This window comes from Gymnodraco acuticeps, unplaced genomic scaffold, assembly GCF_902827175.1.
Source record: "Gymnodraco acuticeps unplaced genomic scaffold, fGymAcu1.1, whole genome shotgun sequence".
Classification (NCBI taxonomy): domain Eukaryota; kingdom Metazoa; phylum Chordata; class Actinopteri; order Perciformes; family Bathydraconidae; genus Gymnodraco; species Gymnodraco acuticeps.
Window position 1 is genome coordinate 842998 of NW_022989831.1, and position 26840 is coordinate 869837.

Here is a 26840-nt window from a genome sequence, read left to right on the forward strand (position 1 = left end):
ATTATTTTAATTATTGAACAACTACAGGGCTCTTTGTCAATACAACATGTTAATAAACCTCCAACCTTGAATAAGAAAGTAAAAGTTTGCTTTATTAGGAGAATATCTATGTTTTTGCAACATTTATGGCACATTTCCACTGCAGCGGGGTAGCCCCGTTTAAGCGTCCCTAAGCGTCCTCGCTCAGGCTGCCTCGCGGGCCGTCCGAGGCCGTGGCGCATTTCCATTTCAGTTTAGGACCTGGGGTAGCAACGCAGTGTAGGCGGGGCGATCGGCTTCACATTTCGAGTTGTTCCGTCGAGCTCCCGCTGGATTTGATCATCCCCAATGAGATGTAGGAACGTCGTCACCTCCTCGGTCGACCACGGTGTGCTTTTCTTTGACGTTGCCATTTTTGTAGCTCCTCCGTTTACAAAAATGCTGTGTATAAAAATGCTGCAAGCTTGCTTCTAGATATATATGCGACGCTAGGGATGATCTCGCGCGCGATCTTGTGACGATTCTCTCTGACCAATCAGCAGTCGAGAGTGTTGACGTCACTAGTTCAGCCCTGGCCTGGCCTAATAGAACCACGATTTTATGGTACTGCTGGCCGGTACTAGGCTATATGGAAAGGCCACCAAAAACTGGCCTGGCCGCTTGAGGACGATTAAGGACGCTTAAACGGGGCTACCCGCTGCAGTGGAAATGCGCCATTAGTGTGCACAATTATTATGCAACTAAAGGAAAAACGTTCCCCTCTCACTTGTTTATTGTCATCTATTCAAATGAGAATAATAAATCAACGACTCAAAATGTACAAATAAACATTTCTGACACTAAACAAAAGGAAAAAGAATACCAGGCAATATACCAATTTGGCCATCCTTCTTTTCAATAACAGTCACAACTCACAAGCCTTCCGTCTGTCAGTTTCTTGATCTGTTGACAACATTTTGTACAGCCTCCCTGTTCAGAGAGGTGCACTGTGTACTTCAGAGAGCATTGTCCTTCATACAATCCTGGTCTTCTTGAACGATGCAGACTTTTCCCTGTACCACTGATGGAAGAAAGTGTCTTCAAAAACTGGTATTAGGTTTGGGAGTTGATTTTGAGTCCATCTTCAACCCGAAAAGGTCCAACTAGCTCATCTTTAATAATACCAGCCCATACCAGAACCCCACCTCCACTTTGTTGGTGTCTGAGTCGAAGTAGAGCTCTGTGCCCATTACTGATCCAGCCACGGGCCCATCCATCTGGACCGTCAAGAGTCACCCTCATCTCATCAGTGAATACAACCTTAGAAAAATATGTCTTCAGATATTTCTTGGCCTAGTCTTGACGTTTCAACTCATGTGTCTTGTTCATGTGTGGTCAGGTTTCAGCACTGGAGGATACTGGCTTCCTGGCAGCTTCACATTTGATTCTTCTCAGATCTTTGGCAGTTCATTTGCGTCTTTTCTTCTCAACAAGTTTCTTGCCATAATGTTGACAATTTGCAACAAAACGTTTGATTGTTCTGTGATCACGCCCCACTATCTTAACAATTTCAAGAGTGCTGCATCCCTCTGAAAGACTTTTTAAAATACCTGGCTTTTCAAAAGTCAGTTAAATCTCTTTGTTGGCCCATTTTGCCAGAGGAAAAGCTGCCTAATAATTATGCACACCTTGATATAGGGTGTTGATCTCCTTAGGCCACACCCTCCCTCATCACACAAACACATCTCATGATTTGCTTTAATCTAATACGCATTCATTCAAGTTTATACAGCGTATACGTTTGAAAATATGCATAACAATGATGATACAGGGTCAAAATACTCACTTGCCTAATAATTGTGTATACAGTGTATACACGTATATGTTACTTACATTTTAATGTATGTGCGATTAATGCCGGCTTGATATTCTGTAAAGTTGATTTAAAGTTGTGTTCAGTTCCTGAATAATGCTGTTCCCAGATCCGATTTCTCACTTACTGTCTGCCATCCAATCTATTCTAAATGATTCTGTCTTATCTTGTGAACTTACAGATAATTATCACCCAAGTCCACTTTGATTTACTCCCACTCTAATAGCAGCAACAGGCATAGTGGAGCATTTACCAGCTATTTAGTCAGAAAGTTCCCTTAGGAGTTCGAACAGACCAAAACAGAGCTAAAATTAGAGTGAATATCGGACGGACATTCTATTCATCAAGTTGACAGAAACACCACTCCAATGCTGGCTTCACTTCCTGTCTGGTGGACAAGCCAATAAGCAACTTTTTTCTAATTAGTTCACACTATACAGTAACTTAGAATCAGTTTGTTTCGGCGATTTCAAAGTGGCCAACAATATCGGTTAATGTAGGGTTCAATGTTTTAATGCTGTCTTACATTGTTGTGTGTGTGTGTGTGTGTGTGTGTGTGTGTGTGTGTTTGTCTTTCATACATATACAGTTAGAAGTGCCCTTGCTGTTGATGAGACATGGTTCTGATGTATGGCCTTGCCAATAGAACCCGGCTCTCCATCCAAATGAAAGTGCTCCCAAGGCTGGGAGACTCAGCATGTCTCGTTAGTCATGGTTTTCTCTTTGAGTATGTGTGTGTGCATTGGCGTCAATGTGTGCACAAAGCTGGATCTTGTCCTCTGGCCTCAGATAGAAGACGAGGAGATAAAAGAAGATGACAAGAAGAAAAGACAAGAGAAGAGCTGAGAGGCTCTAAGGATGTTGATGTGATGGCTCTGTGTGTGTTTGTGTGTGACTTTCTCTGTCCGTGTCTGTAGAAGCTAACAGCTGCAACAGATGAGCTTCAGGCTCTCTTTTACACTCTGGTTTCCATCTCACAGCTTATAAACCGACGACTTGTGGCACTCAGCAATAAAGTGTCACACACACACACACACTCACACACACAATCACACACCCACACAGCACTTGCACGTCAGCAGCAGCCCTTACACCTTGACATTAGTCCTTAATTTCAGCTTCTCTCTCTCTGTGTTCCAGACAGTCTAAACCCCTTTGTTACCAAGGCAACAGTGTGCCCACAGTTTATGAAGCTGTCCCTTTAAATTTGGGAGCAGGTGTTGAACGGTGTGTGCTGTACCTTCATCATTAATTAAACAAAGAGATGATGATATCATGGCTGCTGCCTTGCTTTTCTGTTGTAAAAGCCATTGTGCCATTTTATTACCTACAGCTAATTTCTAACCCTTTATTAACCCTTAATTTTAATTTAATGTTTCCACTTTTTTATTTTACTTGTTCTCTCTCCTCCTCGATCCATTTCCTTTACCACTTTCTTGCTCTAATTCAGGAGTTTGGCTCATTACAGTTAATAGCTCCATTGCCCGTTTGCCAAAAGCACTTATCTTGCCACTTAGCCAAAATGCAGAGCATCAGCCCAACAATTACCAACTGTGTTTACACAGGGGCTCGGCTCCATACAGCGGAGACCTAAACAGATTGTGTTTGAAGTGGCCGGCAGCTAAATGAGCCTGCCAGCAGAATGCAGTGTGCTGCATTCACAAGCTAGTTTGTAAACATGTGGGGGTGGTTCCTTCTTTATGTTCTGTTGAGGAAAGGAAGTTTTTCTGGAAGCTAACTCACATAGTATGTCTTTTGAAAGTGTCTGCCCCTCCCCCTTTCTCTCCTTCTCTCTTTATGTCGAGCTGCCTATACTGCTGAGAAATCTTACATAACCACATTCAAAGACAGATAGAAACGGAAGGGAGACAGAGAGGGCAACACAGAGGGCAGAGAGCACACAAAGGAATAACAGCAAAGAGAATGAGGAGGGAGATGACTAGTTAAAGAACAGTAGATCTGTATACAAATATATAAGTTTGATTAATTCTTAAATACTTCACATAATAGATTTGCATATACATTTAAGCCATACACTGTGCAAATGTATTTCAACAGTTTGCTCGATTAAATGCAAAGGCCTCCAACCGTTTGTGTGCGTTTACTTTTATCACGGACCATGAAAACAATGTCCACCCGCAGAATTTTCCATTCAAAGAAGCTCTTCTCCTCTATTCAAATGACCTCAACTGACCTCGTGTTTGGCAGAGTTCCCACCACTCTCCAACACACACGCGTTCTCCTCCTTGTGTATACAGCATGTCTGACTGATCAGGATTTACTGTGTGGTTGGTGCTGCTCAGGATTCGTGTTTTTGCCGGTGAACTTTGTTACCTTGTTATCCGTGAATGTTCTGTGTTGGATAACACCTCAAACTGTGAGATGTTTTGGTCAAACTCAGAATGTCTTCTTTATCTCTATCTGACTCTGAGATTCATCCTGGAGAATTTTCACTGTGCATACCTGTCCGACTCAAGTGTGCATTCCTGTCTGTCTTCAAACAGTCAGTGCAGGAATGTCCGGCATACAGGGACAGGGAGTCTTCATTATATTAAATAACTACGGTTTTGGACAGGAAATTAAACTTCTCTGGTCAACTCTTGTTCTTTTTCCTCTTGCTATCACTCTTCAAACCACTGTCAACATAGTCCCACATATAAAAAAAAAACGACCATGGAGATCATTGTTTATTTGATCCTCCATATAAGAAGAGATATGAATTAACAACAAAAATAATATGTTTAATTTGTCTTGAGAGTGGTGTGGTGAGGACAGGCCATGGGGATGATACAAATAGGCCTTTCTTAGGAGTCAATTCCACAGTGTGTATTTAAATGTTCACATTCCAAAAAATCAGCCATGAATATTCCAAGCTTTAAAAGAAGGGAATCTTGGAAAATGTGCACTTAATGTATGAAATATGTTATATATATGTTATATGTTCTGTAAAAGTATCCCTCCTAAAGCCCTTTGTCACAGATTATTCCCATTAATGTGACATTTATCTCCTGGGTATGGTGACATGTTTGATGTATAATATTCCTAATATGAAGGGTGTGGGTCTGTCCTTGATTGTGCATCTTTGCAGATCTGTGCCAACTTGGCCAGTTGTAAGCCATTAAGCATTGACATCTGTTATATTAGGCATATTTAAACACTTTCTTGGCACTATAAGTTCATTTTGAAAGTACTTGCTTCCCGAAAAGTCATTAAAAAGTCAAGAGAGTCAATGTCATGGAATGTATTAGGCTGTGAATATTTAAATTAACTGCTATTTCTTAACTTAAAAATTAACTTAGTAATCAGGGGGGATTTCAGGGAAAATATTGAATAGTATATGCGGTGAATATGCTGTGCTTCTTTAATGCTCACATGTTTTATTATGCAAACACTTTACATACAGAACATGCAACCTCCCTGCTGCTAACACAATACAAACTCCTAAAGAATAAAGACAATGGCAGGCAGCCCTTGTGAAATAAGTAGTTCTCACTTGCAGGGCCTCTTTAATTGGAGAGCTTCTCCCTGAGAATACATCGAGTATCTGTCTGCTAATGAGCCCTTCCTGATATAGTTCATACTTGCCTAACTGATAGAGGTGTATTGAGCTTTAACTTACCCAGTTTATTCACTAAATTCTGTCCAAAGGCATTGATATAATATGCAAATTGGCAGTTTGAAATATCTCATTGGCATATCACTCCACAAATCCTGTATGTGAGAGACAGTGTTTTATGTTAACATGATGTTAATATAGAAGACAATACAATAAGACAACCCCATACAGACCCTATGATTTAAGAAATGTCATTCTTAAATGATTAATGTCTTAGAAGCAAGCAAAGTGCATTAAAAAACATTTTAAAATATTGTATCTTCATCTCACTCTCTAAACAAGTCACCTGCTTTTTGATCAACTTGATGGAAATAGAACTGAACATTGGGGTTATTTCCCTTCCGCAGGATGACCAATGCATATCGATGTCTCCTGACCTCTTTCCTAGCTTGTAGAGCCGATGCTTTGAAAGCCTCCTGACATGTAATCTGCCGGACCCTGCTTACACACGTGTAATGTGTTTGCCAAAAGTGTGTTAGTATCAGGTTGTGTTTTTCACTTAATGCGAATGATGATCTTTTGTGCCTGTGCTCCAACACTGACAGGTAATCTGTTAATAGCAGTGTGTGTGACGTGAGCAGAGTGGGTGTTACGTCCCCACTAAGGTCTAGGGGACCTGGAGACAATAACATACAACCAATACAAAATGAGGGAGTCAGCGTAACAGTTTACAAAAGGTTTATTTTGTAAACCCAGAACCGAACAGACATATAACTGAAACCATAGTTGGTGAGGAGGAGGAGGAGGAGGAGGAGGAGTCAAAGGATTGCGCCAATCAAAAGAAACAAGCATAACAAAACTAGGCCTATCTCTACATCTATCCTTTGAAACCAAAACTCAAACAAAAACCCTCACTAACTAAACTACAAAGACTTTGACAAAACAATATACAGGGGTGGCAACAATCCGCTAACCTAGTGTGTCTAAACATTAGTTAGCTACGTGGTGAGAAATGTACAGGGTACCCCAGACTTACCTAACTCCTCCACCTCTCAACACACACACTTTCAAAAAGGTCAGACAATACAAAGTGAATTAGTTGCTAAACACTGCAGGCTCCTTCATCAGCAACAGGCCCAGAGTGAGAGAGCGAGAAGACTTCCTGGGTGCCTCCTTTATGGTCGGCCCTGGCTGCTGATAGGCCAGCTGAGGGGGAGAGGATCCAATCAGCCATCAGACTCAGGTGCACAGGCAGATACCGATCAGCTGCTGATTAGCTGTGCAGAAGACAGGGAGAAGAGAGAAACACAGGAGGGAAGGAAAACCACACCAGTACAGCCTGCCTGGCACGTAACACCCCCACACATATAAATCCAAACAGTATGTTTGGACCTGACAATAAACATTTACAAAGCAAATAATTTCCTGGTTATCAGGAAGATGAGACAAGTAATTGGGCAAATCAGGCAATACCTCAGTATTGCTTAGTCTTTCCCCCTGTGGTGTTGCACTGCGCATCACCAACTCATCCTCATCCTCATTTGAGCTCACATTTGAAACTGAAGCCATAGGAGAGACGGTTGTCTCCACCTGGTGTGCTTTAGAAGACTCACTTTGGTCATCCCTGGTGCAGTACTTCTTCTTTTTAGTTTTAGGCAAGGGTCCCACACAATCCACAATCACCCTTTCAAATGGCTCTCCCATTACTGGAATGGGAATGAGAGGAGCAGGGTGAATCACCTGATTCGGTTTACCAACAACTTGGCACACATGACATGTTCGACAATAAAGAACTACATCAGACTGAAGTCCTGGCCAAAAGAAGTGTTTTAAAACTCTTTCATACGTTTTTGTTACCCCCATGTGACCTGACCACGGATGATCATGAGCCAAGGACATCACCTGAGAACAATAGGCTGTTGGCACAACAACCTGAGAAAGTGCAAAGGAGTCTGACTCCTCACAGGCATCACTAATCCAGCGACGCATTAATAGGCCATCTTCCATAATGTAGGCCATTTTCTTTGACTTGGCCTCTTCCTGACTGATAACAGAAGAGAGACATTTAGAAATTGTTTCATCATTTAACTGGGCTGCCATGAATTCTTCCCGAGTGGCAGGCAGTTGTACAAGCTCTGAGCTGTTACTGGGTGATCCAGCACCAGCAGACCGGGCCTCTGTAACAACACAAGCAGGAAAGATTTCGGGAGGTACTTCAGCTGATTTCTCTGCGTCTAAACTTAGATCAGGAGAATCAATGACCTCAGGTACTGGGTTAACTTTGCCCCCAGCCAAGTCATTACTGAGGATGAAATCAACACCTTTGATGGGCAAGGCAGGGAGGACAGCTACTTTAAAGAATACTTTGACAAGAGATGAGTGAATATAAACATTGTGCAAAGGAGCCGCAACTAGTGTCATGCCTACCCCTTGAACAACAGCACTTGATCCACATGATGATCTGGAGGTTAAAGGTAAGATGCCTTCTCTAATAATGGACTGAGAACCTCCTGTGTCCCTAAGTACCTGTACTGGCAGCTGGTCTTTAGGATCCCCTCTTAAAGAAACAAAGCCCTTGGAAATAAAGGGTTTGAAACAGGGATCAGGTACATCATCTTCCAGGGACATTTCTATGTCTGATAGGGAAACTCCTTTAATGAGTCCCATGCCTTGTGGCGTCTGAAAGCGTTGCGGAAATTGTTGCTTACGCTTTAAGAAATGACACCCTGAAATAAGGTGTCCTGTTTTATGGCAGTAGCTACACTCACGGGGCCCCCGTGGAGGTGATGGTGGTCCTCTAGACCTTTCAAAAGTTGTTGGGCCAAGATCAAGTCTTCCGGTTTGTGATATTGAAGCTTTATCTGGGCGCAAGGGCTGAAGAAAACACAGTCTTGTGAGTGAGCATAAATTCATCCGCTAAAACAGCTGCTTTAGCCAGTGAAGTGACATTTTGTTCATTTAAGAATATCACCATCCTTTCAGGCAAAGAATTCTTAAAATCTTCCAAGAGAAGTAACTAACGAAGACTCTCAAAATGATCCATCACTTCATTAGCCGCACACCATTTATCAAAGAGAATGCCCTTCTCTCGCGCAAACTCAACAAATGTCTGGGTAGCAGACTTTTTATGGTGTCTGAACTTTTGTCTGTAGGCCTCCGGCACAAGCTCATAAGCACACAAGATCGACTCGTTAAGCACTTCGTACTGCAAGCTTTCTTCCAAAGAAAGTGAAGATACCACTTCCTGAGCCTTACCTACTAATTTGCACTGAAGTAGGATTGGCCACATGTCTTTAGGCCAGACTAGTGTGGTAGCAATTCTCTCAAAAGCACACAAATATGAGTCAACCTCTGACTCTCTAAAAGTTGGCACCAAAGCAATATTTTTACTAACATCAAAACTTTTTGTGTGAGAGACTGTATGCGAAGGTATTGACCTCTCAAAGGTCTGCTCTGAAGAGATTCTCAGGGCATCAACTTCAAGCCGCTTTAACGTGATTTCTTTCTCAGCTTCTATCTTGCGAATCTGCAGTTTGTGTTCATAGTCCGCTCTACGCACCATTTCCTTCTCCTGGAACTCCAGCTGAAGACGGGCAAGACGAACTTTTAGTTTGGCATTACTACTTGCACCTAAGCTACCCGGAGAGAAAGCCTCAAACCTAGGAAGCGTTGCAGGAGGAGCTTCAGGACTAAACTTGTCAACTCTAGGTGTAGCTAATACTCTTTACCTATCATCTTCAATATGATATGACATGCTTGGGATTACAAGAATATTTAACTCCTCTGCGAGAGGTCCCGGGTTCAAATCCCGGACGAGTCCCCATTTGTTACGTCCCCACTAAGGTCTAGGGCAGGGGTGCCCAACCTTTTTTGAACCGAGAGCTACTTTTAAAGTTGCCAGTCTGCCGAGATCTACCAGTCCAAATAGAGAGGCGTAGCCATTACTGACAGCCTACTACCAGGTAAATACACACTTCTACTTGTATAAAACTGACCTTTGCACGATTAATACTTCATAACATACTGCAGATCCTTTATCTTACCTCTTTCTAATCTACACACATACAAGTATTTAACTGAAGTTACACAACAATGTTGTTGATACAGAGTTGGAGTTTATTCAGACCACATACTACAGTGGGTAATGTTTTCAAGAAACATTGAACAGTGCTGCCACATATGACACAGGGAAAAAAGAAAGACTCTGAACCCTTTCTTTGCCATTATATAAAAATAGTGTTGCTACAAAAGTATAAATTAGGCTTACTAATAATAAGACAACTCAGATCTGAAGTTACACAGTTGTGTCCTGTTGACACGGACAACGTCAGCGAAATAGTGCCCACTTCCCACCAGCCACGCCCCGACACGTGATGTCACGCCGGCCAATCACAAAGCTTTGATGCGTTCATGTGCATTATTCTGGCACAGGAAGATTATATTACAGGACATTAACGATAAAACAGAATGTTGTTGTTCTATTTGTAGACACATCTCGCGATCGACTGGGAATCTCCTCGCGATCGACCGGTCGATCGCGATCGACTGGTTGGGCACCCCTGGTCTAGGGGACCTGGAGACAATAACATACAACCAATAATTATGCGGGAGTCAGCGTAACAGTTTACACAAGGTTTATTTTGTAAACCCAGAACCGAACAGACATATAACTGAAACCTTAGTTGGTGAGGAGGAGGAGGAGGAGGAGTCAAAGGATTGCGCCAATCAAAAGAAACAAGCATAACAAAACCAGGCCTATCTCTACATCTATCCTTTGAAACCAAAACTCAAACAAAAACCCTCACTAACTAAACTACAAAGACTTTGACAAAACAATATACAGGGGTGGCAACAATCCGCTAACCTAGTGTGTCTAAACATTAGTTAGCTACGTGGTGAGAAATGTACAGGGTACCCCAGACTTACCTAACTCCTCCAGTTTTTGCAGGATTTTCTCTCTTATCTCTTTTTTTACTTTATACTTGTCTACTGAAATGTTAAAGTGAGCTGCAATACATAACATGTGATCTTTGCGACAGGAATACAACTTATCAACACTTGGACTTTCAATAAAGTCCTGTAAGTCAAAACCCATTTTTCAGCCTATGTACAACACCTACAATGACTTCTCAATTAGTGGTTGTTTTTAGCTCAGGAAAATAGATATCCCAGACGATCCCCCATTCGTTACGTCTCCACTAAGGTCTAGGGGACCTGGAGACAATAACATACAACCAATAAAAAATGAGGGAGTCAGCGTAACAGTTTACAAAAGGTTTATTTTGTAAACCCAGAACCGAACAGACATATAACTGAAACCGACATCCAGCCCACTCTGCTGTGTGTGTTCGACACCGCGGCTCCAACAGTGTCACTGGTAGAGACATTTAGACATCTTGGTGGTTGATCCTTCACGCCTGGCTTATTATACTGTCACGTGAAGTAAGGAACCTGAAGGCACCCACAGCCCACCCTGTGCTGTGTCAGATATTCTCCTTGTTTAAAACATGTGCGTATCTTTTGTGTTTGTTTCTGCTTCATGCTGTTTTTTTTAGAAACACAAAAAATATTTAGATATTTTTTGTACACATCGTCCTTCTGTGAGTGACTCTTAACCCAGCCTCATATGATTTTAAATTCTTCAGCAGGAAACACACACATAGTATAAAGACAGACAGTATTCTATGAACAAATCATTTAAACATAAGTAAGGCTTACAATAAATGATGATATTAACTATACAAATAATGAATTATTGATGATATCATTAGTTTAAAATTATAAAATGATACTTGTCAGTTGGACTAACTCTGTACTGGAGATTTTGTTTCTAAATTCAGACATTATTTAACCATGTGTGTGAACATTTCTTGCAATATGTTGGACGACAAATAGACATATATTGATATCTGTGATAAACAGAGATGGGGTCGTTACTAAAAAAAAGTAATATATTACATATTACTTTTTAAAAAGGTAATATATTACACTACTTCGTTACTCTCTACATAAAGTAACTCGTTACTTTACTCGTTACTTTACTCGTTACTTTACTCGCAGGGCCGGCCCGCCCCTCGCTACAGGCAGATCACGCAGACTGCGGCGCACCTACAGTGTAAGCGCGCCACAGTTTTGCCTCTGCGAGACTCCACTTGCACCCCCAATTACTATTGCATTAAGGAAGACATAACACAAGTCTTTCTTTTTATATGCTCTAAAATAGGCTACCAGCCTACCACAACAAGCTAACAGTATGTGAAACGTCAAGACACTAATTAATTAAACCAGTTCAAGACGCATTATTCTTATCATTCTTTATGAGCGCAGTAATGGTAAGGTATCTAATTACTTATTTATTTAGTATTCCATAACTTAGTAACAGAGATGGTCAAACTAAAGTGGTAGAGACATGGCAGAATTCCTACAATGAAGCGGGACATTGAACTGTTCACACGTGGGAGGGCGATCGACAAAAGAGAGAGAGCGGCCCCGTGAGGGAGTTTACAGATGAAAAGACTCAGCCATGTTTATGCAGCACTGCACGTGGAGATGTGGTCTCGCAAGTCGCGCAGATAACATAGGCCTACATGTATATAAACCTGCGGCGGAAACCCCTCTTGTCTGTCAGTGAGTGTGATTATTTTATAAAAGTAACGAAGTAACGCGTGTCGGGGCAATGTTAGTAACTGTAGTGTGATTACTGAATTACAAAAGTAACGCGTTACACTACTCCGTTACCGACACAAGTATTATTATTACAGTAACGCGTTACTTTTGAAGAGTTACACCCAACTCTGGTGATAAAGGACAATATATTTTATGTTTTTGTATAATGGTTTTGCAAAATCGGTCCTATTGGTCGTAGTGCATCTCTTAAAGGCCATTTTCACATTGTTTATAGGCTAGTTTCCTGAGTGTCTTTATGTCACTCCTGACCACTTGTCTCCCTGCGTCTGATGCCAGGTAGGCCTGTTCTGTAATTGGTCCATCGGAAAGGAATTTATATTCATTGAGTTTTCTGAGGAGTATACTCAGTTCTGCCATATAAAGTGATCTGTAACTGGAGCATGACAGGTCCGTTTTCGTGTCCACTTTATCAATATTTCTGTGAGCAAGACGCCACATCGGAAAAGGATACATTTTTGGAAGCAGTTCCAATTGCAATTCATTGGTTGACAAATGATCATTGTTGCCTGATGTACAGTTTGATGATCTTTTTTTAATTTTCAAATTCTAAGTGGAGTTAGGTTGCTGCTCCTTCTCTTGAAGGCCGCCTTCTCTCCCCTCACTCCTCCTCTCTCTGGTTACTATGGGTGTGTCGATCAAGCGCGAGTGCTAATGAAAGGCCTCAATCTGTGATCAATGAACTTCCTTCCATTACTTCATTCTCTCATTTCCCAATCCTGTCAATAGAGAAGGGTGTGGAGGAAGAGACTGGAGGCTGATGAAGAGAGTGCTGTTGATTGGAAACAAGCTTTTCTGATGAACTTTGCACTCATAGTATGGAGTAGAGAAAGGGATGGGTTCCATCAAGGGCAATAATTATATAACATTATTTTTCCTGTATGAAATAAATATTTTTGTATTGATCTTGTTGTAAAACAAATAGAAGATGATGTACTGTCACTGAGTGTTTCCCAGAAACAAATACAATACATACAATTTATTGCATTACCAAACTAGTAAGATATTGCTTTCAACAGCCGCAGCTCTACTTATCAGATTGCAGTTGGCTATTGAAAAACCATCTTCAATTCCTGCTTGCTGTTTCATTTTGATGTTTTCAGTCAAATGAACACTACTATCTTGGATTTTTTTGAAATGGCAGGAAATTAGACTATGTAAAGATTATCCTCACTAATACTTTATTGAATTTCTTAAAGTAACCTTTATTTTGAAGTAGTTCATGTCTTTACCACTGGTCAGCTTTCTGTCCCCAGAGTCAGAACTAAACATGGTAAAGCAGCGTTCAGTTATTATGCTCCAAATATCTGGAACAAACTCCCAGAAACCTGCAGGTCCGCTGCAACTCTTACTACTTTTAAATCCAGGCTGAAGACTTTTCTTTTTGTCGCTGCTTTTAATTGAACTATTCATATCTTAAACTGCACTGTAACTTGTATCCATGTATTTTTTCTTTTAATGTTTATTTTATTAGCTTTTCTTTTTAATGACTGATTTTAAATGCCCTTTTCTTAATGTCTTTCATGTTTTGTAAAGCACTTTGAATTGCCTTGTGTTGAAAAGTGCTATATAAATAAACTTGCCTTGCCTTGCCTTGCCTTGCCAATTCAGGCATCCACCTTAAGATTTGTGAATAAACTCCGGGGCCCCATTCAGGAGCAAAACTCATTCTTTATCCGGGGCAGGTGCCCTCTGGGACAGACAGCTGCTTTAATGGATCCCCTCTGTCAGACTGGAGCTCTGTCACTCCTCAGCCACCCCGCTCCCTCAGCTTTACGGCATCAATCATGGACAACAGCTCCACCGGCGTTCATTTCTTATTTCCTACCAACAGAGGGCGGACAAACAAACAAAGTGACTCAATGTATCAGAAACATACACCACAGTTCCTAAAAAGCATGGACAGTACAGACGCAAACTAAGACGTAAGAACAGACTCGCACACCAGAACAACTTATTTCAATCCAGCTACCACCGTGTCACATAAACACACAGCTCAACAGTTGGGAGTTTGTCTCTATTGAAGTATTGTCTGGAGTAATTTGTTCTTCCACGATTATCATCGAGAAGCAATCTAAAACAATGATCAGCGGGTCAGCCACGTGACATCTCTGTGTTTGTGTGTGTGGTTTCAATGTTGAAAAATTGAGTAATATTACATCACTTATCAGCAGACAGCTGGTAGCCAAGATCAGAGGGACAGGGGGTTGCAACACCAATGTTAACTGTCTGTATGACATTCAGACACCCAGGCGGATGCCAAGTGCACACAAGCACACACACTCCAATTTATTTTTCCATTCTGTCATCCAACTCCCTGCCGAGCCGCTCAGGATAACACACCTGTACGAGGCCTAGAGGGTCAGGGTTGAGTGAAGCAGGCAGGACCCAAATGCAGATTTCAACGAAAAACCTTTATTCCAAGGAACGAAAAAATACCTTTCTTTCAAGGCCAAAGCGTAAGAAACAGAACCCTACCCCGTGACACAGTCAAAGACAAACAATGAACCAACAATGACAGACAGAAAAACCAGAACTTAAATACACACAAGACTAATCACACAAACAAGACACAGGTGAGGAGGGAGGAGAAAACACAGGGGCCACAGGTGAACACAATCGGGTAATTAGGTAGGAGGGAAAACAGACAGAAAGCAACAGGCAAGACAGGGGGTGAACACTCTTCAAAATAAAACATGAAACCAAAGACAGAAAAAGACAAGACAAAACACAGACAGATCATGACATAGAGCTGAGGTGTAGGGCCACATACATTCCTTTTGCATTCCTTTTTGCAGGAAATACTTACAGCAGTGTGTTTGGAGCTGTGTGTAGCATATAACCTCATAAGAATAACAAGGACAAAATAGTTGTGCCATGCCACCTAGTGGTTAACTAGGACTAGTTATTAATGCTGTACATGGAACATAGAGATTTAATAATAATTCTGTAGACGTAATACGTCCAGAACAAGCTTAGTAAACAACCTAAGGGTATTTCCCCCGATAACATGATCCTTATATTGTTTAATTTACCACTCTTAATATGTTCTACTGTAATGTACTTGTTAAGTGGGCGTTACAATTATCATTTATTACCTCAAGTGTAGCTACAACAATTTAAATAATGATGTGAATCCTGTCAATATAATCCATTAACCTCCACTTTCATTGTGTATTCCTTGTGCTTGCACAGTGATTAATATAAAGGTAATTAAGGAAGCCGGTGCATTCTGGTTCAGATGCATTTCATGTGCGGCGTGCACACAGTAATAGATCATCCTACCTTTCTGCCCTCAAACAGTCGACCTCAGAAAGTGATCAAGGTAACAGGAAATGACTCAGGGTGCTGCAGGGACTCCCTCTCAGGATGAGACGGGGTCAGGTCGATCAGGCCTCGTTCTAACTAATGAAACAAAAGTAAATACTCTTAATGTCCAAAGGGAAATTCCCTTTTTCTAATGCTCACTTCCAGCAGCTCAGAGGTCATAGAGTGCACACAAGAGCATAATTCACACTCCTTAATAATCAATCTTTTGCTCTCCACACAGACTTTTAACCTAAATACAACCAAAACCCGCCGAAACGAGATGGTCGGGCTAAAATATGCAGCTGATACCAAGAATCCTGTCCGTGTCCTGTTGCCTACATATTCTTCAGTCATGTACAGATTGATTGGTTGAGATCCTGTGATGCCTATCCAGTGCCATTCTTATTTAATTCCACTTTCTTTATTGTATTTTCCTTGTGATGAATGACACTTTCAGGCAATTACGCAAGGGCTTTGTCAGCGTGACTTGAGTGTTTTGGATTCAAGCAGCGTTTCCCTGGCTCTGAATATAACCAGGAACACATCGAGCTTATCCAGTTGGCCTCTAGCCAGTCGGCTTGCAGAATATTTAAAGCCGTCTCAGTGGATATGAAGATCTGCACTTTTTCTTTCCCGCCAAAGAGTGATGGAGCGGAGGAGAATGTGTCCGTGAATGAGAATGTGTCCGTGAATGAGAATCTCCTCTGTCACTTTGTCACCGTGTGTGTGTATGTGTGAGTGATACAGAACAGAGCGGCTGAGTAAAATCTCACATCCTCATCCTCATACATCTCACAGACACATGCCCCCCCCCTTTCAATTGTTATTAATGGACAGTATCCATGAACTTGTGATTTTCAGATATGGAATCCCGGTCCTGATGGAAACACCGATACGTACTGTACTAGCACTCACATAGAATAAACACACCCATTCACATTGTGCGTGAGTAGCAACAGCTGTGGGTTATGTAAGTGACACTCTTTGACAAAAACGTACAGTATTAAAAGCTGGACTATATTTTGTGCTCTGGAAAGCTGGCATGTTCCCATTTTTTTCTAAGATGGTGATTATCAGCTTCACGAATTCACTCATTATATTTTTCTGTAGCCTGTGATGTACAAGTGTGCAGAGAGCGCTGTTGTCCAGCAGGGGGAGTGGATGCGCAGCTGCACAGGGAAGCCCCCATGCTCCAGATGGTATTGATAAAGTGTTTTGGGGCTTATGCTGAAATGCTGTCACCCTTTCAAACCTTTTGAAAACAGTCCTTATTTTCCATCAGCATTCAGTTAAAGTAAATGGGAAACCAAGAAGTCTATAGTGCTGAATTGACTGGCATGGACTGTCACTCACCAGGTGCAGTGCCTGAACAAAATAGTTTGTTGCTTAATGTCAAGATCTTTGTACATTTATGTTTACAGTGCGACTTTGATTTTGTATAAGTGCACATGCTGTATACGCAACTCTTCTACATGTTCACTTAAACATTTCTACATTGGATTCACTCAATTTCTGAGGAAGTAGAAAGAGAAAAAAACGTCAAGAATCAACAGAACTACATTGATACTAACAACAATAAACATTATTTTATAAATAGGCATGTATCATGATTTAACAAATATTTAAGAACATCTAAAACAGCATATTTTGGCTATAGTAGTTTGCAGAAAGTCATTCATAAAATAATATATACTTTTTATAAATACTGAATCTATTATAATTAAAATACAGTAGGTAACTCTGATATGGTAGATATTTGTATGTCATTCTAAACCAAGGGACTCTTAGACTCTTTGGGAGGATTTTGCTGGTTTATCAATCTCTAATATTTTTCTCCTTAATCCACTTGCTCTGAGATTATGCTTCTAATTTCTAATCCAGCAGCACATTGCAGGATGCTCTGTGGCAGTGAAGGCAGTTTCAGGAAGGCGTTATATGGTGTTTTACATCAGGTTAATCAGGGGCTTGTCGCCTCTGTTTACTGCTCTCTAATCCTCTCATCTCCTGCTCAGCTGGAAGAAAGATGTTCCTGAAGAGTTTATTCTTCCCACCTTCCCTTTACAGTACGCTGGTTTCTCTCAGTTATAATCACACCGAGTAGATAGTCTAATCATGTTTTTATTATGGATTCTCTTTCAATGCCCCTTTTTCCACTTCTCTTTCCATCCTTTTTTTGCTCTTTCCCCTCTTTTTCCATTATGTATATTATTCTTCAGTTTAGCAGCCATTCCACCTTTTGTCCCATATTTTTTAGCCTTTGTCTTCATCTATTTCTGCCTTGCATTAATTTCACATATCCTTTCTTGCTTGCTAGATGCCTAATTTCAGTTATACAACGTCAGTCATTCTGTAGATTGTAAAGAGCCTCAGCAAATCCACATGGCTGATTGGGTGTTATAGCTAAGGGCTAGTTGTTTTTGAATCCCTGAATATAAACTTGAATCCTTCCTGGCAGACAATATGAAGTTGAGAGTTAAATAGTTTATTATACTCAGAGACATTTTTTGCTAAAGTGATAGCAGTCTTTTTTTGCCAATGTCTTTTTTGAATGTCCAATAATCTAGCCTGACAACTGATACACGGTCTCAGTTTCTCACTCATTTACAAAAGCAATAGCATCTACAATAGACAGAGCTATTGTTTTGGTGCAAACCCTTTTGTTCCAAGCTTTCTAAAGAAAAAAGTTTGGCATTCTGTTTTCCCCTCTAGCTGCATACTGTGTTGTATAATCAATGGACCTTACATGGTCCGACATGAGCAGTCTGCACTCTGTGCTTTTTTGGATGTGTTTTAGTGCATTGTGATAATCTCCCCAAGCTCCATAAAGCACAGACCCTGAATCAGATTATCAGCTACTACAAACTGAATTGGAAGATATCCAAGCGGAGCATTCTGTTGAAATATTGTTTGAACTGTAAACCTCGGAGATCAATCATTTTCTGATGCTCTCGGAGGGAAATAAGTAGGATGGTCAACAACATCAACATCTTTCATGTGCTTAAAATATGTGTGTGCATGGATGAATGATTATTGGACAACAGATCAGAGAATTGGAACATGACCACGAGTGACCTCAGTGTTCTAGACTTCTTAGAACTGACAATAAAAACTTTGTTTTATAATTTATTGGACTTTAAGAATGAACTGTAGTTAAATCCTCTTGTGTTGACATTTAATCCTGGATTGGTGTGTGTGTGGGTATGTGTGCGTGTGGGTATGTGTGTGGGTGTGTGTGTGTAAAAATCACATCTGCCATCCACAAAACACAGCACTGTGTCTTTACAGGAACACACACACACTCACGGCTTGTTGCTTTTACAGTTTGGGAGGCTGCTGAGTAAATAAACTGCGGCTGCTTCTGGGAATGACTCCCTGTAATAACTCCAAAGTGTTTCTGAGGTGTTGTCTTCCATGTTCTGTACAACAGTTCCAAGAACGTGATGCACCTAGCAAAAGAGGATCAAAAATAAAAGCTCTTCAGACGGAGGACTAGTGTTGTAAGATTACTGTTAATGTGACAGTCATTAGAATCAGGGCAGGAATCCATTAATCCAATTACATTTGTTTGACAATATGAGATATTTTAGTTTAATTATTTTTGCTGTTTTTCCCCGAAACATGTCCAAATCTCCTTAAGAAAACCTGCTCTGCCTAATTTTATTAAATGCTTAATGTTATTTTTTTGCATTCTTCTTCAAGGTACTTTTTAACGCTGTCATTCTCTGTTGTTCTAACAACATCTTGTCATACAAACCTAAAGACTAAAACATTTTAAAATGGTGACGCATGTCTGTACTTTATAAGGCTGTAGAGCTGTTTAAAGCAGCTTTACTTATGACTACCTACTGTACACATGTGCACATACACACATATACACACACTCTGCCAGATGGTGTAATCTCTTAGTATTCCCTGTGTTTCACATTTTTCCCCCTCCTGTGTTGGGATTATGCTGTTGTCCAATCGGATTTCAGCCCACTCTCCTGTGATGATGTGAGATGAATGATAGGCGGGAGGGTGATCGAGGCAGTCGTGCAGTATACACACTGCATGTTGGCTTGTACAACATTACATTTTGGATATAGACGCTCCTTATTGCAAAAACTGCCGGTTCATTTTTTATGTTGTAACTGACCACCACTGCCCAGGTAAGAGATAGGACCAATCACAGCCAGGTGCTGAAGAATGTGAGAGGATATTTGAACACCTTTTTTTTTATTGTTCGTCATTCCTCCTGCTTTCAAATGTAAAAACCAACGATTAACTCGTGCGCTTCACGATTATCTATATGACCTTTGTCATTAGCTGCATTGATTTTGTGATTGATTCACTGTTCTAAATTAAGGTGTGTGTGTGTCTAGAATAGCAGCTTATTTTTGACTTCCTTTCTAGCGTGTAGAATAAAGAATGGTTGTTTTAATTGTCATTTGAACAACAATTCAATGTATGTTTTGTGTGTGAATGAGCATTCTGTTGCTATCTGCACTTACACTGTTACCTAAAATCACTTTCCCAGGGTCTGACATTTTAATCCCAATTCTGAAACCATATACTCTTTTGGCAGTGACAGAGGTTCTGGATACAAGCTTCCACCAAATACAATCAGTCTGACTGAGTTTTCTCTTCCTCTCTTCCCACGCAGGTCAGTGCTTCCTGTGTATAGTGGACGTGGTGCCAGTGAAGAACGAAGATGGCGTGGTGATCATGTTCATTCTCAACTTTGAGGGCATGACTGATGAAATACAACTGGCCCGCAAACAGGAACTAAACCACCGCCTGCCCACCTGGCTTGTCACCGGTAACTACTGACTCGGCTCATTCACTTGTTGTTTTCTCGTTTTATGCTAACCAAAACAGCGTGGACAATTTTTGTTAGAAAGTATTCCTTATGCCTTAGCAATTTTCATGTTTTTCCTCATTGTTCTACAGTATATCCCTGTTTTTCATCATTCACTGTTAGTACTGTATATCTGAACATTTTTCCATTTATTTCATTAAAAAAAGCTCAGTGAGAAACAAAGAGAAGTGGTACAAAAGAGTATAGTAGGTTGCCTTTTTACTGACACACAACAACGCTTAAAACCATTCAAGCACCGTCTGTCCATTTACTTTCCATTTTCAATAACTAAAGTGGTCTTAGTATGATCAACCAGTGAAAAGTGACAACCGTCACTCCAATTCACCCGGATCATCCGTTGATGTCTTTTTTCATGATAAGTAATTCTATTCCTGTAAATCCTGGGTATTTTTTTGGAGACGGTTTGATGCACTTAATATTGTAGAGGGATAACTCTTGGGGAAAACATCTGAAGTAGTCCAGTTATAATATTAACCAGATTTCTTGATATATTAACTTTGTGGCTTCAACCAAAAAATCTCCCAGATTCCTGTGGATTTTTTAAAAAGGAGTATTTTGAATGTCTTTTAGACTCAACGTTTCCCTACTCCATATCCCCCTTCGTGGCGCAGTGTAACAATCCACCTGATACACTGGCAACTCATCCTTTCCCCCCATCTTCCCATCTCTTCTCCTGCAGGACGTCCACGAGGCTTCAAGCTGCGTCTCCCCAATCTGCGCTCCTTGTCCAACAGTAAAGTGTCTTTGGACGTCTCAGAGGAGGCTAAAGTCCCCACTGCTACACCCCTGCCGGTACCTTCAGACAACCACAGTCACGAGTCCTTAGGCCTGGGGGAGTACCTTCCTCTTCCTTGTTTGCCACTCAACCACCAGGATCATATCAGTGGAAGCAGGTAGGCCCTATGAAAGACATGCATGAGACCTAGAGGTGGGTTAGCAGCACCTTCATCCAAATACTGATTATGAATCCTAGGGTTTATGCACAGGAATTTGAGCTTGGTACTTTATTTATACTTGAATTCTTACCTTAAAATGTACTGCAATCCTCATGGCTTTAGTGTGGATTTTTTTTAATAACAAACTTTTACCTTATTTAGATTTTAAGTGTCCTTAAAATGAACCCTCCAAAATTCACTTTTGTTGTGAATATAATGGGGGAAAAATCCTATCAATTAGAATACGGCACAAATTAGAAGAAATTAGAATACACCACATCTCAGTGGTCAAGCGAAGGTACAACTATCCTAGAGCTAAAACTAAATATGGTCCCAATACATTAAAATGAGGCCTAACATATCTTAAAGTGAGAGGTCAGGGGACCTTTTGTAAATACTTCCATGACAGTTCTTCCCAGGCCAAAATGTGCTTAATTCTTTATTGCTATTTAGCCACCTTCCCTTAAAGCCAGAGGTTAATACGCATGATGTCCTTTTCTGTTTCCTAGGTCAGCTCTACAGAGTTGGCCAGAAGACCGTCAGGAGGACCAGCAAACTTTACTGGGCCCTGACCCTCCTTTACGCCCTCATCCAGCTCCCCAAAGATCCCACCTGGGTCCCGTCGCCCAGTCGTCCCCCTGCGTAGCGCCCCACCACCGCCTCAGCTTAAACCAGGACGCCTCAGGCTCCAATTGTTCTCTAAGTCACAGCCGCTCGCGGGAGAGCTTTCACAGCATGCGTCGAGCGTCCTCCGTAGACGAGATCGAGGCCATGAGGCCGGACTGGGACAGAAAGAACCGCCAAACCAGTATCCGGCCGGGCAGCACTGGTGAGGAAGAGCAGCTGGAGAAACACACAGCCTTTTGTATTGTATCCCCTTCCATTTTTACATTACTATCCGTGTGTGTTTGCAGGTGCAGTAAACAGTAAGGCGAACATCTTGAACTCCACGTCGGACTCGGACCTCATGCGTTACCGCGCCATTTCCAAAATCCCGCACATCACCCTCAACTTTGTGGATTTCAAAGCTGACCCTCTCATCGCCCTGCCCTCCGGGGAGATGGACATCACAGCTCCCTGCAAACTCATCGACCGAACGCACCACGTCACAGAGAAAGTCACACAGGTAGGACACAGTTTGTGTGTGGAGTACAACGCATGGTGAAAGGTTGTGATTGTGTCATTTGTGACGATGTTGGCCTGAACCAATCTGGTCCATAGCTAACTTTAAGCTCAGGGGAAATGTACTGAATAGCCTTCGACTTGTGTTTAACTGCTCTTGGACATTAGCTAATGCACTTAGCGACTCCCAGCTACTTCCACTCGCTTTAATCTGACACATCCTCCTGGGGAGATAAGGCTTTGTTGCACCAGCTCAAGCAAATGATAATGAGATTGATTGAGCTCTGATGAGATAGTGGTGTGGCGGTATTCCAATTACTGGTAATTGACTTCAGAGTAACAGAGAAAGGACTTATGGGACAGGTGAAGCAGAATTCCACTCTAGGCTGTAAACACTAAATGCTCTCTGGCAGAAGTTGTGTCTCACTCCTGATTACAGTATCAGTGTGGACATCTCCAATAGCTTACTGCATTTGGCTTTACGAAATAGAATATAAGTTAATTGCAACAAATATGGGAGGACTGTTATCCCTGTGTAATTGTTGTATTAAAAGTAATTTGTGTTTAGCCACCACCTGGGGTTCTTTCTACATCTGCTTAAAAAACATTTACCAAAGTAATTCAGTTGAGGAGACACAGAAGAGGAGACCATATCTGACTTCTGGAGGAAAGGATAGTCTAATTATAACTTATCATTTTACCAGGTGTCTATTTTTCTCAAACCTATAGTTATATATATTTGTTTTGAGTGAGCGACACTCTCGTTCACTTTCTGTCTTTTTTGAGAAGTGACTTACTTAAAACTTCCTATCTGTCAGTTCATGTTTGTGCGTTCACAGCAGAAAGGTCTCAGACTTTTGGCTTCTCATCAAACTGCTTCCTGTAAATCAGTTAAATCAAATACCAATCTGTTAACTCAGTTTTTTATAAAGCCAATACCTCCTGTGGGATTCAGTTGACTATGGTGAACAGCAGGTGAAACAATTATAGCAAAACGTTTGCCATAAGCTTCTTCACACATGTCAGAAAGTGGAAGGGAATTGATTTTTCTAAAATATTGTATCCGGGTATTCACCCTCGAGTTTCCCTAATTATTTTTCTTTCATTGTACTGGATTTTATGGCACTTTGTGCAATCAGAGGATTCTAAATTGGGAAATACACAGTGAATGCAGAATAAAGCGAAAATATTGAAACATCCTTGCAAATTGTATTCTCACATGCGGAAATACAAAACCTCAGAGCATGCAACAAAACAGGTCTAAATGTGTTTGTTTTTGCAGGATTTTAATTAGCAAGATCATGACATTTCAATTGTTACTGTCTGAGTTAAGAAAGATAAGATAAGATATACATGTTTTTGTTGCAGCAGCATGAAAGTTGGCCTCAGATGTTATTTTCTTTGTATTTAAACATTTATATGCGGCCAGTGAAGACCTGTATTGTGTCGGCATGGTTTTTTAGTCTTGTTTTAACATGTCTCTCGTATAGTGAGAGTTAGATGAACAAAGAGCAACATATAAAGTGTTTCTCTGAGAGCACTGTAGTCTACATGGGGTTGCTAATATTAACAATATGAGCTTTCATATTCTGTGAGACATTGTGCTCTCTTTTATCTCTAGATGGGAACATTGAGAGAGAATAATCCAAAGTTGATGATGTAACACAATATAAACCGTTTGTTTACCTCAACTGTCTGTATGTTAGGTGCAGCTGGCAGGGTCAAAACATAACGCTTAGAGTATGTAAGTGTGTATGTGTGTGTATGCATGTGTATTAGGCCATGATACATCCTGTAGTTACATTGTAGTGCAGATGGAGGAATCAGCACCAGCTGTGTCTCCAAATGCTTTGGTTTGCTATTTATAGAAGACGGATGCATTTTTCTCTGCATATACTGTACTTGAAAACCATTTAACATAAAAAAGCTCTTTTGCAATGTTACGTTAGGGATTTTTCAAGTTTCTAATTAGAAAACTCACATCAGGTACTCTGTGAAACTGTGAGAAGTCATGAACATCTCTGCAGAAAGGTGTTTTGATTTTAGACCCGTAAGTCCCTTTAAGTTGTGCTTCCACCTGCTTTTCCCCCTTCCTGTGGAGTCAAAGAAGCAGCTGGGTTTCAGTCAAGCTGACTTCAATGTTCACTTTGTTTTCAACTAAAAACAATTATAATCAGTTTAATCTTCAACTGAGCTGTGTAGCTCAACTAAAACCCTTCTTAAACTGTGATACACATGATGAATACCTGAGAACAACTGTATTGCAATCTCTCGCCTGTAAATGGCAGCACTACAACAGGTAGTTTGGTGACAGGCCTCCGCCATCCCAGTGGAGCAGAGAAGAAGATGCTGAAAGGCAAACAAAGCTGAATAATTGAAGTGCTCCATAAAACATCTGACACCCTGTACCAGAACACATTTTCCCTCTCATTTGGGATGATAGATGGATGGATGGATGGATGGATGGATGGGGAGGAGTTGATGAGAGTAGGCAAAGAAAGAGGAATGGCTTCCTCAGTGTTTGGAGAGCATGAAGTGTGGAGAAAAACTGGTGTCATGCCTCACTGCACATTTGGATGCACGCATACACACTTTAATGACACTTAGATTCTACGAGGATGTCCTATATGGGACACTCCACACACTCGCCCGTCACAGCTCTCATCCAATATTCCTGACACAGCCCTGTATGGCACAGCCCCGCATTCCCACAGACATGGACTATAGGAACACACACACACACACACACACACACACACACACACACACACACACACACACTCACTCACTCACTCACTCACTCACTCACTCACTCACTCACTCACTCACTCACTCACTCACTCACTCACTCACGGTAGGGTAAACCTACTCGCAAGCGTCTCACACTCTCTTACATTCATACACTGCCTCTCCACACAAGCAGCATGTCTCATCCAACAACTACACAGTCGGATCCCATGGAGCAATGGATGGAACGCACCCCTTCAAGCAGCAAAGCGGTAGGAACCGTCTCCATCTCCTAATAATCTAACAAAAAAACGATACAGAAAGTTTGGGTTTTGGTGTTTTGGTGAATAGTGAAGGCCAGTGTAGAAAGTGGCGTCAATTGGAGTGTTTATTGTAGAAGGATGTCAGGATAGTGTCTTTGATAAAGCATAGCATTACAAACTTTTCTTATTATTTATTCCTCACATATTCTATGGCAGATATTCATGCTTTATTTTTATTTGAATGCTATTTAAATTAGGAAATTAGGAAGTCTCACTGCCAGGACTTGGTGTTGCTTTTTGGAACTCTACTGGCACAATTTATCTTTGAGTGCTGTGTGACGACACCGAGGTCCACTTCCAAATTAGAAGGAGAACATGAGCTCTAGTGAACTTTGACAAGATCCAGTCCTAATTAGGCAGAATATTCTGTAAAAAGTCCCAAAATGTTGGCTAATAATCTTCCAAGTGCTTTACTGAAATATATATATATATATAAGTTGGGTCCAAAATTGAGATGACAGTCTCAGGAGTTTAATGCTGGGCACCCTGGTGGAAATATTGTGAATGGGGGTGGCAAAAAGTAGACTTAATTAAAAATGATTTATTTGGTTATTCTTTCTGTGCCAGTTCATTCCTTTACTCCCCATGCTGAGGCACATGAACTAAAACGTGTTTCCTAACAAACACCAACATAAAAAATACAAAATAAGTTTAAATGTCAGATATATTTTTATAAAAAACGATATCACCATTTGGAACCGCAGCTACTCTGAGCTTTATGTACTGTAATGAACCACTCGTCAAAAAACACTTTCCATTACCGACTTACATTACATTAAATATAATGTAGGTTGTGTTCATATTTCTTTAATGAGCTGGCTTTATCGGAATGAGAGTAGGAGCTCTCTGTGGAGAAGATGTGACTTCCCTGTATGTAGTGTGTGTGTTTGTATTTAAATATACATCAGTGAGGGGAAGGAGCAGTGTATTAGAGGTCGACCAATATGTGTGTTTCAATGGCAGGTAATGATATTGATGCTCCTGTTTTTTTGATTTTCTTTTGTGAATCTGATCAAATGCAACAATGTAATGTACAAAAAACATTGCTTAACTCAAAGGAGCATGTTTTGGTCTCTGTTTCACTAAGTAGATCTGCACTTTGTCTACTGTGCCTCATTGTAATAAATACAATAACTGACCACAGCACATCTGAAAGAAAGAATCTAACAGTTGTGGTACAGTTAGCAGTGCATTTCGAAGCAGATGGCAGCATCCTTTTTCTCTGCGACAACAACAATTGGTTTACTTGAATTAATTAGAAATAAATAAATGATTATCAGTTTAATGGCCTTCCTGGTTTTGGCACAGTAAAATACTGTTATTAATAAATACTCAGCCTCGTGAGTTGAGGCTGGCAGCAATCAGACCAATGTTTATTTGATCTATATCTTCTGTATAAATGTGTATGTAGGTTTTGCTTGACTAAAACACTTCACGACTTTTGGGGTGGTTGTTCGTCCTTCACACTCTCTATAGTACAAGAGCATGGACTGAG

At 40.9% G+C, this 26840-nt stretch overlaps 1 protein-coding gene across 1 annotated transcript in view; it reads left to right on the plus strand.

Moving 5' to 3' along the window:
* kcnh2b (potassium voltage-gated channel, subfamily H (eag-related), member 2b) overlaps positions 1–22299 on the plus strand; it is a gene marked incomplete at its 3' end in the record, with an annotated part of 51613 nt that extends 29314 nt beyond the window's left edge. Inside the window, exons 2-5 of the mRNA XM_034234711.1 lie at positions 20023–20178; positions 20918–21131; positions 21683–22002; positions 22088–22299. Of these exons, the coding sequence (XP_034090602.1) occupies positions 20023–20178; positions 20918–21131; positions 21683–22002; positions 22088–22299 (902 nt within the window). The remainder of the gene's footprint in view (positions 1–20022; positions 20179–20917; positions 21132–21682; positions 22003–22087) is intronic.
* Between the last annotated feature and the right edge of the window lie 4541 nt (positions 22300–26840).